Below are 13,595 nucleotides of genomic sequence, written 5' to 3' on the forward strand. Positions count from 1 at the left end.
TTTTTAAATTTTTAATTTGTTGTAAATTTTTAAATTAGATCATGTATTATGCATAATCTTCTGCTACTTATTTTACTTAGTATATTGCATTTTCATGTCAGTACGTATTCCTTTTATGGTTATAGAATATTTTATTGTATAAATCCACTATTATTTATTTACCATTCTTCTATTGATAGGTTATTAGTTTCTGATTTTAAAATACTTTATTGTGTTGTTTCCTTCTATCCTCATTTTACTTTGAGTTTTTAAAGTCAGGAATCGCTACTGATTTTACTAATGCTTCTTCAATATCTATTGGAAGGATTACCTGATTTTTTCCTTTAATCTAATTCCGATGTTGAATCTTACAGCTCTAGTGTTCTTGGAACTATGTTGTGTTACTCTCTTACAATGCCATTCAATTTAATTTTTTTCTTTTTTCCTCTATTTTTACTGTGGTAGGCAGAATTCTAACATTCCCACCCCCGATATACATGCCTTATAAACTTCTCTTCCCTTGAGCGTGGGCAGAACCTGTGAATATGGTAGGATATTATTGCCACAATTATGTTAACTTACATGGCCAAGGGGATTTTGCAGAGCTATTTAAGGTTATTCATCAGATGACTTTGTGTTAATCAGACTCTCTGAGTGGGCCTGACCGAATCATATGAGTCCTTTTAGTCTGAGTCTAGCTGTCAGAGACAGAGGAAGCCAGAGTGGAGGCAGCATTTTCTTGCTGGCCTTGAAGACATTCTCCTGCAAACTGTTACAGGAAAGGGGGTTTTGATCCAGACCCCAAGAGAGGGTTCTTGGATCTCATGCAAGAAAGAATTCAGGGTGAGTCCACAGTGCAAAGTAAAAGCAAGTTTATTAAGAAAGTAAAGGAATAGGCCAGGTGCGGTGGCTCACGCCTGTAATCCCAGCACTTTGGGAGGCCGAGACGGGCAGATCATGAGGTCAGGAGATCGAGACCATCCTGGCTAACAGGGTGAAACCCCGTCTCTACTAAAAATACAAGAAAATTAGCTGGGCGTAGTGGCAGGCACCTTGTAGCTGGGAGGCTGAGGCAGGAGAATGGCGTGAACCCGGGAGGCGGAGCTTGCAGTGAGCCAAGATAGCGCCACTGCACTCCAGCCTGGGTGACTGAGCGAGACTCGTCTCCAAAAAAAAAAAAAAAAGTAAAGGAATAAAAGAATGGCTACTCCACAGGCACACCGCAGTCCCCGGGGCTGCTGGTCGTCCATTTTTATGGTTATTTCTTGATGATATGCTAAACAAGAGGTGGATTATTCATGCCTCCCCTTTCTAGGCCATATAGGGTAACTTCCTGATGTTGCCATGGCATCTGTAAACTGTCATGGCGCTGGTGGGAGTGTAGCAGTGAGGACGACCAGAGGTCAGTCTCATTGCCATCTTGGTTTTGGTGGGTTTTGGCCAGCTTCTTTACTGCCACCTGTTTTATCAGCAGGGTCTTTATGACCTGTATTTTGTGCCAACCTCCTATCTCATCCTGTGACTTAGAATGCCTTAACCATCTGGGAATGCAGCCCAGTAGGTTTCAGCCTTATTTTACCCAGCTCCTCTTTAAGATGGAGTTGCTCTTGTTCAAATGCCTCTGACATTTTCCCCCCATCCCTTTTATAGGAGAACCATTAATCCCTAAGGGTTGCAGAGAGACGAAGATCCATCTTTTGTAACTTCTCCAGGCTGAATAGGGGCGATGATATTCCTCCCTCTTGTGTTCAGGGTAGTGAGGAGCTCAGTCAGAAAGCATCAGTATGGTGAGGGCCATTCATAACTCTTGAGTCCAACAAAAGGTGATATCTGGAAGATTAATAAGTGTTCAATTTAAGAAAATATTCAGTAAGCTTATCCTGCATTCCTATACAAAGAGTACAACAGCAATATATTCCACAACAGTAAAGCAAGGTAAGTAAAATTATCCCAAGTAAACTAAATTAGAAGGCTTTCCATGAACTGGCCAACTGTTGGAACCAAGCTGATATGGGGTTGCTAGCCAATTCCAATACATGCCCAGAATTAGAATACTGATCCAGATTTTTACATGACCTATCCCTCGTGTTTCGTCTGGACAGCAGTCAGAGATCACTGGCTGGTTCACAGGAATAAACAAGGTCAGTTGCCCAAGGGGTTTTTATTGGCTCTACAAGTCAAATTTGATTCCTTAAAGGAAAGCACATCATTCCAGTCAAAGTTTTGGTAAAATAACCAATTTCTCCAATTGTGTCCTGTTGCAAAAGAAAATAGATTTGTATTGCACTTATGCAAATAACTACGTTGCCATAAGTTAAGAATACTCACACATAGTTTCCAAATTCTGGAGAAATCAGGTAGAGAGAAACAAATATGTTCCAAATTTTGTTCACAGGAGTATGCTTTACTCAATTGTTAAAAGCTGTAAATAGCTGAAAAGTTTCCTTGACTCTGAAAAACAAAACAAAGGATCAGCAACGTTTGAAACAAAATTAAAAAGATTACTTTAGACTTCTTCAGTTTAGTACATGCAGTTAACTTCTGTTTGATATTCAGGAACATTTCAGCTCTCGTCCTGAAAGTTTTTTCCTCTATTCTAATGTTACAATTTCCAAAGTTATCAGAAACTTGCATTCAAGAACATCTGTCAAAGTCCTGTAGTTGATTATAAACCACCTTCTAAAGAGGATTAAAACAAGACAACAATTGTAGATGATAAAAAGTCTTAGGACAGCCACTATTAAATCCACAATTGACTAGGAAATTTTGGTTACCTCTGTGACACACAATGATTTTATGTAATAATTATTAATAACACATTAAGTCATATCAGAATTATAGGAGTTTTAAAAATAATTTTGGAACATATACCAGTGACACATTTATACAAATATAGTCTGACGAAAGCCAAACACTATTTCATATTTGACAATGCTTTCTATATGATTTTTATACCCAATAAGCGAAATGTTACTGTTGCATTAGTGCGTTATTGATGTCAAATCCAATTCTTAATAAAACCTTATAGATAAATTTATTTAATCTTAATCAGTTTGAACATAAGGTGAGATTCTTACAAACTTTGTATAACCCTTTACAAATTTTTGTTAAAGAGATCATAGGCAGGTTTTTGCTCTAAGAAAAACCTGTTGTGCTTTTATTCCAATGTTTAATTGATGGAAAAACTGAATAATACCCCTTTAACTTTAGTCAGTATGTTCACACACAGAATTTCTTTTACAGTTAATTTTTCACAAACCTTCCACCCCTTGCTTAAACCTTTAGTTTTATTCTAACTTAAAACAATCCTTTAACCTTTAATCTAGGCAAGAAAAATCCACATTCCCGTGACTTCTTATAATTTTTCACCAAAAACACATTTCACTTTCTTTACACACCTCGCATGTAAAACTGTTTCTTCAGTAGTCTCAATTACATGTTACAGTGATAACTCTTAGCAATTTTTACTTTTGGTGAAAACCTTGGTAAGTTTGGGATTTTAATTATGTACTAGTATGGAGCCTAGGACACCAAACGGAAGTGCAGATAAGATCTGACTCTTTCCAGCGTCTAACTTCTAATGTGTCCCAGGCCTTAACTAGCTGTAAAGCAGGTAAGTCATACAGTTAAGAGTCATAATGGCATTTTACGAGGCATTTAGGAGGCCTAACAACCTTCAAATTATACAACATTTCTTGCATAAATTCCCTTTTTTTAAGCAACTAGTCATTTTACTTTAGGACAAGAATTTACCATACAACATCCTTTCTTACATAAAATCTCTTTTCTTTATAATCATCTTTGCATAGCTAGGGGGCATGGCTAATTCCACATGTCCCCAGGCCTTATGTAGAATCTAATGCTCCCAAGTAGGTAAATTGAACAATTTTCAAAGGTCAAAGAAGCAGTTTATGATCTTAAAGAATTTAGTAAATGTAGTATCTGACCTGCATAATTTAGACTAAATGTTTACATTTTTGAAGATATTTTTATTTTACCAATAATCTTTAAAACTCTATTTCCCAAAAATTACTTAAGTCACATGAACTAAAAGACATTATGCTTTTTATTTTTCTGATAAAATATTTAAGCTCTTATTATTTTCAAACCAATTAGTTAAAGCTCTTTCATGTATAAACATCACACGCATAATACATACACATACAGACAGAAGATAAAGGATTCATCCCCTAAGCTGGGAATGGAACCCTGAACCCAGGCTGCCATTGTGAAAAGAGAAAGCATGGCCACATGGTTACAAGGTCAAGCTCCCAAGGATTTACAAGACAAGAAGGAAACCTCATCCAGGTTTTTCAGGGATCTGCAGCAAAGTTTGTAACTGACCAGTTTGCTGGGCCGTCTTGAAAAGCAGGCTTATGGGTGTCCTAAGCCTGTGTTCCATCATAAGGTACCCCTCTTTATGATGGAACAATACAGAAAAACACATAAAGCACACCAGATTCACTGCAGCTTAAGACTAGCCTCACAAATCCTTTTTCTAATTAATTAAAATTTTACAGGAGATAAACAATGATTTTTACCAGTCTGCACAGAGAGAGAGAGAGAGAGAGAGGAAGCATTGCCTGAGGCAGAGTGGGGAAGGTGAGGCGCTCAGAGAGGCCAGAGAAAGACCCACCCATTGCAGAGACACTGAAAAGTTCAGGCGGCTGCTTGTCAGTAGTGAAGGGATCTTTTCCAGCAGTCCCATCCACTCTCAGCTTTCCCTTTTAGGGAAGAAAAAGCTCCCCATGTCCCACAGTCCTGTACGTGCCTAATCTTGTCACCCATAGCCATCAGCGAAGAGTGCAAGACAGATTAATCCAAAGAGAATAGCAGTTAACATCCTGTAATGCCAAACCCATTTTTAGCTGAAAAGGACTTTACCGAGAGGAACTTTACTGAGAGGACCACTAACCCCCTACATCTTAGAAGGGACTCTAACCCTCCTAAGTTGGGCCTCTAACCCAAGGTCAGTCAAGCATCTTTGTTTTTTATTAAGAGGGGCCTCTGACCCACTTTGTCTTAGGAGAGACTCTAACTCCCCTAAGTTGGGCCTCTAACCCAGTCCCATCCTTTACCCGGGTTTATGTACCCCACTTACCCAAAGTCGTCCAATCAGTGCTGAAGTCTATTTCCTTTGGGTTGGGGGGTTCTCCTCAGTATCATCCCTTCTGTGGTTCACCAGAAAGATGTTACTGGATCCCACCACTTACCCAAAGTTAGCCTTTGGGTCAGGGGTTTCCTCACTATAGTCGCTTCCGTGGTCACCAGAAAGATGTTAAGGACCCCAACACTTACCCAAAGTTAACCTTTGAGTTGGGGGTTTCCTCACTTTAGTCCCTTCAGTGGCCACCAGAAAGATGTTACAGGAAAGGGGTCCTGATCCAGACCCCAAGAGAGAGTTCTTGGATCTCATGCAAGAAAGCATTCAGGGCGAGTCCACAGCGCAAAGCAAAAGCAAGTTTATTAAGAAAGTAAGGGAATAAAAGAATGGCTACTCCACAGACACAGCAGTCCCCAGGGCTGCTGGTTGCCCGTTTTTATGGTTATTTCTTGATGATATGCTAAACAAGGGGTGGATTATTTATGCTTCCCCTTTCTAGGCTATAGAGTAACTTCCTGGCATTGCCGTGGCATCTGTAAACTGTCATGGCACTGGTAGGAGTGTAGCAGTGAGGACATCCAGAGGTCACTTTCATCATCATCTTGGTTTTGGTGGGTTTGGACCACCTTTTTTACTGTAACCTGTTTTATCAGCAGGGTCTTTATGACCTGTATCTTGTGCTGACCTCCTATCTCATCCTGTAACTTAGAATGCCTTAACCATCTGGGAATGCAGCAGTAGGTTTCAGCCTTATTTCACCCAGCTCCTATTTAAGATGGAGTTGCTCTGGTTCAGACGCCTCTGACAAAACCACTGTGCTTTGGAGAGAACATGGCGGTGGATGGTTGTGGTATTATGCAATAACAACACAAAATGGACGAAGACACACCGTTAGACCCAGCTGGGTAACATACCTGAACTCCAGAATAAGGAGAAAAATCTAGGAGCTGACAACCAACCAAGTCATTAGCCAGCAAGAAAATGGAGACCACAGTCCTAGAACTATAGGGGACTAACTTCTGCTAACAACCTGAGTGAGCTTGGAAAAGGATCCCATGCCTCAGATGAGATAGCAACTCCTTCTGACGCCTTGACTTCAGCCATGTAAGACACTGACAAATTAGCTAGGCCAACCTTGGACTTCTAACCTACAGAAACTGTGAAATAATAAATCTGTGCGGTATATGTATGTTTTAATTGTGGTAAACTATATACACCAAACATTTGTCATTTTAACCATTAAAAGTATACAATTCAGTGGCACTGATTACATTAACAATACTGTGCAACCATTATCACTATTTCCAAACTTTTTCATAACCACAAACAGAAACTCTGTTACTATTAAGCAATAGCTCCTCATACGCCACCCTCTAAGCCCAGCATCTAGTAACCTCTTTACTTTTTTTTTTTTTTTTTTTTTTGAGATGGAGTCTCTGTCACCGAGTCTTGAGTACAATGGCATGATCTTGGCTCACTGCAACCTCTGCCTCCCGGATTCAAGCAATTCTTCTGTCTCAGCCTCCCAAGTAGTTGGGACTACAGGCGCCCACCACCACGCCCAGCTAATTTTTGTATTTTTAGTAGAGATAGGGTTTCGCCATGTTGGCCAGGCTGGTCTTGAACTCCTGACCTCAGGTGATCCACCCGCCTCAGCCTCCCAAAATGTCGGGATTACATGCGTGAGCCACCATGCCCAGCCAGTAACCTCTTTTCTATGAATTTGCCTATTCTAGATATTTTGTATAAGTGGAGTCATACAATATTTACCCTTTTGTGTCTGGCTTATTTTACTTGGCACAATGTTTCCAAGGTTCATCCGTATGGTAGCATATGTCAGAACTTCATTCCTTTTTATGACTGAATAATATTTTATTGTGTGCATATACCACATTTTGTCTATCTATTCATCTGTTGATGGACACTTGGATTGTTTTCACCTTTTTGGCTATTGTGAATAATGCTACAAGAACATTGCTGTACAAGTACCTGTTTGAGTCCCCGTTTTCAATTCAAGAAGTGGAATTGTTTGATCATATGGTAATTTTATGGTTAGCTTTTTTAAGGAGCCACCAAACTTTTCCACAATGGCTGCACCACTTTATAGTCCCACCAGCAGTGTACAAGGGTTCTAATTTTTCTATATGCTCACCAACACTTATTTTCCTTTTTTTCAATTATAGCCATCCTAGTAGGTTTGAAGTGATATCTCTTTGTGGTTTGGATTTGCATTTCCCTAATGGCTAATGATGTTGAGCATCTATTTATGTGCTTATTGGACATTTGTATATTTTCTTTGGAGAAACACAAGTCTTTTGCCTACTTTTTAATTGGGTTGTTTGTCCTGTTGTTGAATTGTAGGAGCTCTTTATGTTTTTTGGAAATTTTTTATTGTTTTAAGCCACTGTTTGTGGTAACTTGTTATGCAGCAGTGCTAATACATTTACCCTATTATTAACTGTGAAATCAAGTTTTTTGTAAACTTATAGGAAGCCATCTATTTCTTCTATATTGTGGAATTGTCAGAATAGCAAAAATGATTGGTTCCTTGGAGGTTAGATAGAACTTTCTTGAGAACCTGGCTTGACCTGATTTTTTTTTTTTGGAGGTAGATCTTTGACAATCTTTTTTCAAATTTAGATTTTCTGTGTCTTCTTGAAGTAATATTAGTACATCTCTTGGTTACTTACAGAATTAAACATAATAATGCTTATGCAGTGCCTTAACACAGTAGTTGGTACGTGGACAGCACTCAAAAAAAGTGTTAGCTGTGCTGTTGTTATAAGATTTTTCTGCTTGTCCTGGAGTTCAGGTATGTTACCCAGCTGGGTCCAAGGATGTGTCTTAGTCCATTTTCTGTTGCTATAACAGAATACCACAGACTGAGCAATTTATAAAGAAATTTATTTCTCACAGCTCTGGCGGCTGGGAAGTCCAATATCAAGGTGCCAGAGTCTGACAAGGGCCTTCTTGCAGCATCCCATGGTGGAAGGCAAAAGGGAAATGGCATGGGGAAAGTTGAAGTGGAGACAAAGTTATCCTTTATCAGAAACCCACTCTCATGATAACTAACACACTCCACTACTGACCAGTGGAACTTTCTGTGATGATGGAGTTATTCAGTATCTGCACTGACCAATACAGTTTAAGAACTTGAAATGTCACTAGTGTGACTGAGGAACTGAATTTGTAATTTAATTTTCATGAACTTTATTTTTTTTTCTTTTTGTTACGACAGAGCCTCGCTCTGTTGCCCAGGCCGGAGTGCAGTGGTGGGATCTCGGCTCACTGCAACCTCTGCCTCCCAGGATAAAGTTGTCCTCCTACCTCAGCCTTCCAAGTAACTGGAACTACAAGCACGCGCCACCGTGCCAGGCTTATTTTTGTTTTTTTTTTGTAGAGATGGGGTTTTGCCATGTTGTCTACACTGGTCTTGAACTCCTGGGCTCAAGTGATCCACCCACCTATGCCTCCCAAAAGCACAGGCGTGAGCCATCATGCATGGCCTGAAATTTAATTTTTTTTTTTTTTTTTTTTGAGACGGAGTTTCACTGTTGTTGCCCAGGCTGGAGTACAATAGCACAATCTCAGCTCGCTGCAACCTCCACCTCCCTGGTTCAAGCGATTCTCCTGCCTCAGCCTCCCAAATAGCCGGGATTACAGGAGCATGCCACCACACCTAGCTAATTTTTATTTTATTTTATTTTTTGTATTTTTAGTAGAGACGAGGTTTCACCATGTTGGCCAGGCTGGTCTGGTCTCAGACTTCTGACCTCAGGTGATCCACCCACCTTGGCCTCCCAAAGTGCTGGGATTACAGGTGTGGGACCCCGGGCCCAGCCCCTGAACTTTAATTGTAATAGCTACATGTGGACATGAACCTCGCAGTCGCTGTGTTGGGCAGCACAGCTCTATCATATTCTATCACATTTTATAGTATGAATATGTTACCACTTATTTGTTTGTCCCCTGATGATGGGCCTTTAGGTTGTTTTGGGTTTTTGCTTTTGCAAATAAAATCTCAAGGAATATGCTTAAATATGTGTTAGTAGCTGTTTACTGTGTTACTATACAGCTTTTTATTAGTAGTTGTATACTGTTCAAAATTGTTGTCATTCTGTTCCTTTTGACCCTTCACCAAGGTGGAAAGATCACTTCCTCCAACACTGTCAGTTTCAAGGCTGCCCCTCTAATTTTCAGGTGTGCATGTAACTGTTCACTTGGGTTAGATCTCAAGGAGTTCTAGTTCTGGCTTCCTCACTGAATGAACCTTTAGTATCACAGAAGTCTGAAATGGCACACCTAGCCACAGGAAGGACCTAAGCTCAACCTCCAGTGGGATTAAACAAGTGCTTCATGTGAAATAACATTTATGACAGGCATGTAGAAAACAAAACAATAAGCTTAAGATAATCACTAACTCCAAGAAAAGCGAACAATTAAATGAGAAAGGACATATGACACTGTGCATCATGGCTCTAACTAATTGTCCTAACGTAGACAGGCTTTTGGTGTCTATGCCCTTTGCTCCCTGCTGTTATGCCTGTGAGTGCTTTATGTTACATGAAAAAGAGATTTTGCAGATATGATTATTGTTATGGACCCTAAAATGGGAAGATTATCCTGGATTATCTGGTGGGCTCAATCTAATCTTTTGAGCCCTTAAAAGCAGAGAAATATCTTCGCCTGGGATTATTCAGAGAGATGCTGTGGAGGAAGTCAGAGAGGGTAGTGAGATTCAAAGCATGGTAAGGGTATCTAGCTGGCTTTAAAGATGGAGGGGGCAAGGTGGCTCCTAGAAAGTGAAATTGACCAGCAGCCTGCAGGGAACAGGGACCTCAGTCCTTCAACTACCTGCAACTGGATTCTGTCAACACTCTGAATGGGCCTGAAAGTGGATTTTCCCCCAGAACCTACAGATAAGAGCCCAGGTCAGCCAACCCCTTGATTTCTGCTTGTGAAACAGAAGCAGAGAAACCCACTGAGCTTGCCAGGCCTCTGACTTACAGAACTGTGAGATAATAGATTTGTGTTGTTTTAAGCTGCTAAATTTATGGTAATTTGTTATAGCTGTGATAGAAAACTGATACCTAATATCAATTCATCCAAAAATGTATAGAGGTGATTCTGTTTGGTAGGGGGAGAGTACTAAAATAAAACTAAATTCTCATTTTGCATGACAGGAAGTCAAAAGATTATATTTAAACCTTATATAAACCTAAAAATAGCAACATAAGCATCTGTAGAAATATGGCAGTAAATATTAAAAGAAACAGCTAGAAGTGTTATAAGTGATTGCTTTTAGAGAGCAGGAATTGGGAATGATGGGGCTGGGAGTGGACTGATAATTTTTAAATTTTAACCTTGGAGAGAACCATATGGTGTTTAAATGCATGTTTCTGTGTTACTGCAATGAAAATGAAGAGGTCCCATCACCACCAATGTAAGATGTGCTCATCTCTCTAAGGGCCTGAGCAAGTGGCGTGGGGCCTGCCCCTTCCTGCCAGGGCATGTAGCATCCCCTCCTCTCTAATCACCAGGGTGGAGGAGAGCAACAGCAAGCTCCTGGAGTCAGAGAGGAAGCTGCAGGAGGAGCGACACCGCACCGTGGTGCTGGAGCAACATCTGGAGAAGATACGCTTGGAGCCAGGGAAGGCGTCAGCCTCCCAGAGAGCAGCTCCCAGGACCAAAACAGGTAGGGGCCAGGGCAGTAGTCTCAGTGCAGCGGGTAGGGGCAGTGTTGCTGCTAACAGAGGAGCCAGGCAGCTGCACTGTTCAGCCCATCAGTGAGCATGTGGGAAGCAGAGCTTCCATCAGGGCGGAGCTCTGCCTGCCCCCACTGTGGGGTGTTCTTTTCCCCGGGCCTCTCAGTCAGAAGCAGGAGCCCCAGAGCTCCATTGCCTCGTGTGGCCCTGGCCTGGCCACCTGTAAGCCCTCAGCATGAGGTGGCAGTGCTGAATACCCCCAACCACCCTAGCCCTCAACCCTCTATCCTGAGCTGACTTCGTTCAAAGTGGGGCACAGCTGGTTTGCTGGGGAAGCCCAAGCAACAGTGGCTGAAGCAGGGGAGGAGTCCCTTTGTGCCTCCTGCAGTGGTCAAGTTGATATAAGCAGTAAGTAGCCTCACCAGAGGTTTGGGGACCCAAGCTCCTTCTGTTTTGTGGCTCCACTATTCTCAACATGCAGCTTCCATCTCCTGGTCTACAATGACTGCCTGAGCTTTCCCATCAGCAGCAGGAAGGGGAGAAGGGAAGGAGACAAACTTCTCCTTACCTTTTACAGTTGCATATGTCACTTCTGCTCTTATCCCATCAGCCAGACAGTTGGGCATAGCCAGGTGCAAAGGGAGGCTGAGAAATGCTGTCCTTAACTGAAAGGTCTATCGCTCTAACACAGTGGTTCTCAAGGTGCAGTGTTCAGATGAGCAGCATCAGCATCTTGTGGGGCTGGGGCGAGCTGGAGGATGCCAGAGCCAGAAGCCATTTCTGGGATGGCTGACTCCCAGGGAGGAAGGGTCTCCAATGTGGAGGGGCTGGGCCTGCCTCTCTCGGACCTCCCATCCCACCCATCCCAGCCCCCTCCAGGCTCTGGAGTGGAGGTGCTGCTGCCCCCACTGCACCCTCTTTCAACACCCCAGTAGCCCCCCAACCCCTCCCCAGCCAAGGATGGTCAGACCCTTGGTCTCAGTGCTCAGCCCAGATGAGGTCAGAACGTTTCAGAAGGGTGTGCCAGAAGTAGGGCATAAAGAGGGTGTTGGGGCCACTTGCTTTCTCTTCTCCCACCAGCAGGGCCAGGAGCTTCTGAGAATCCAGGCTGGGAAGGAAGGGTCTCTGGGGCTTAGCCTTGCTGACCCTCTTGGACTCTCAGGAATATGTAGGAGTGTGGCTTCTCCAGGCTGGGGCTTACCTCCTGCAGGGTAGCAGGACTTCCAACCAGGGAGAGCTAAGCCACAGCAGGCAAGTCACTTTGTTCCCTGCTGGACAGTGAGGGCAGCTGCCTGAGGGAAAGTGTCCAGGTGGCCTCTGCTGCCTACTGGCCTGTAACATGGGCAAAATCCTGCCCCTCTGGTGAGCAGAGCACCACTTACCCACCTCCCCCTGGCCCATCCGTAAAATGAGGAGGCTGGATTTACAATTCAGTCCCCCATGGCAGTCTCACTCCAGTGGGGGAGCTAGACATCTGAGCAGAGATGGAGGAACTGGGAGGGGATGTGGGATATGGCCTGCAGATCCCCGAGGGAAGGACAAGTGTCAGTGCTTGGAAGCTTAGCTGGATGCTTGGAGGAACAGGGAGGAGGCAGGGAGGCTGGAGTGGTCCAATCACACAGGGCCTTGAGAGCCAAATAGAATTCACTGAGGCTGCCAAAGCTCTAGAGGCAGAAACTATTATCCCTTTTTTTCAGCTAAGGAAACCAGCTCAGAGAGGCTGATAGTTTGCCTGAGGCCTCTCAGCAGAGGGCAAAGCCAGGTCTGCTGATGCCAAGTGATTTACTATGGGTCACACCACCTCTGAGGGCCTTTTCAGTCCCGAGGTTTTCTGATGCTGTGATTTTGCCCAAGTTCGCCACCAGTTGAGCTTTGTCTTTTTTTTTTTGGAGACAGAGTCTCACTCTGTCCCTCAGGCTGGAATGCAGTGGCGCGATCTCAGCTCACTGCAACCTCCACTTCCCTGGTTCAATCAATTCCCCTGCCTCAGCCTCCCAAGTAGCTAGGATTACAGGGGTTTGCCACCACACCCTGCTAATTTATGTATTTTTAGTAGTGATGGTGTTTTACCATGTTGGCCGGGCTGGTCTTGAACTCCTGACCTCAAATGATCCACCCCCGCCTCGACCTCCCAAAGTGCTGGGATTATAGGCATGAGCCACCGCACCCGGCCAAGGCTCTTTTTGATTCCCTGTGTCACAGGGCTTAGAAAATTCCATCAGGCTGAACAAGCAGTTTCCCATCCAGGGCAACTCTAGTTGGGGATGTGGAGGTGCTCAGTGCATGGAATAAGCCAGGGGCAGCTTAGCAGTGTCCCCTGGAGCCAGGAAAGGCCCTGAAGAACACTCAGTCCAGCCCCTGTAGAGGGCAGAGCCACTCTGCTGCCTCCCCAGCAATGAGACAGGTTTACACAAGACTAGTCTTGAGGTGCATGCCTCCATGCCTGGCTAATTTTTATGTATTTTTAGTAGAGACGGGGTTTCACCGTGTTGGCCAGACTGGTCTTGAACTCCTGACCTCAAGCAATCTGCCCTCGCTTGGCCTCCCAAAGTTCTGGGACCACCCGACCCCGGGCCGCTTTGTCTCCTTTTTGTGAGCATTCTGTATCCTTCAGCTCCAGGACCCTGGATCCCCTGCTTCCTAGTATGAAGCTGCTGGCCTGGATGGGGACCACTGGTATGAGGGCATCATGTACAGTGACAGCCTAGATTCGGGCTCAGCCTGCAGGCCAGACCTCAGGCTCAACTGGCTTCTCTTTTTGAAAACAAATTACCAGGCTGGGCATGGTGGTTTACGCCTGTAATCAT

At 43.4% G+C, this 13,595-nt stretch overlaps 1 protein-coding gene and 1 long non-coding RNA gene across 3 annotated transcripts in view; one reads left to right on the forward strand and one right to left on the reverse strand.

The window, feature by feature from the left end:
- Window positions 1–13,595, forward strand: part of CCDC13 (coiled-coil domain containing 13) — a 68,642-nt gene that overhangs the window by 51,508 nt on the left and 3,539 nt on the right. The window contains exon 15 of the mRNA XM_054483342.2: window positions 10,624–10,778. Coding sequence (XP_054339317.1) covers window positions 10,624–10,778 — 155 coding nt within the window. The remainder of the gene's footprint in view (window positions 1–10,623; window positions 10,779–13,595) is intronic.
- LOC129034020 (uncharacterized) lies at window positions 683–4,355 on the reverse strand. Of its 2 annotated transcripts, none has more exons than XR_008501737.1 (3): window positions 4,324–4,355; window positions 2,308–2,430; window positions 683–1,809 (listed from the first exon to the last, which is right to left on the reverse strand). It is a non-coding gene; the product is annotated as an uncharacterized LOC129034020 (long non-coding RNA). The 2 variants fall into 2 exon arrangements; XR_008501736.1 differs by having other exon boundaries at window positions 4,139–4,329.

Source organism: Pongo pygmaeus, chromosome 2 (assembly GCF_028885625.2).
Source record: "Pongo pygmaeus isolate AG05252 chromosome 2, NHGRI_mPonPyg2-v2.0_pri, whole genome shotgun sequence".
NCBI classification, from domain to species: Eukaryota; Metazoa; Chordata; class Mammalia; order Primates; family Hominidae; genus Pongo; species Pongo pygmaeus.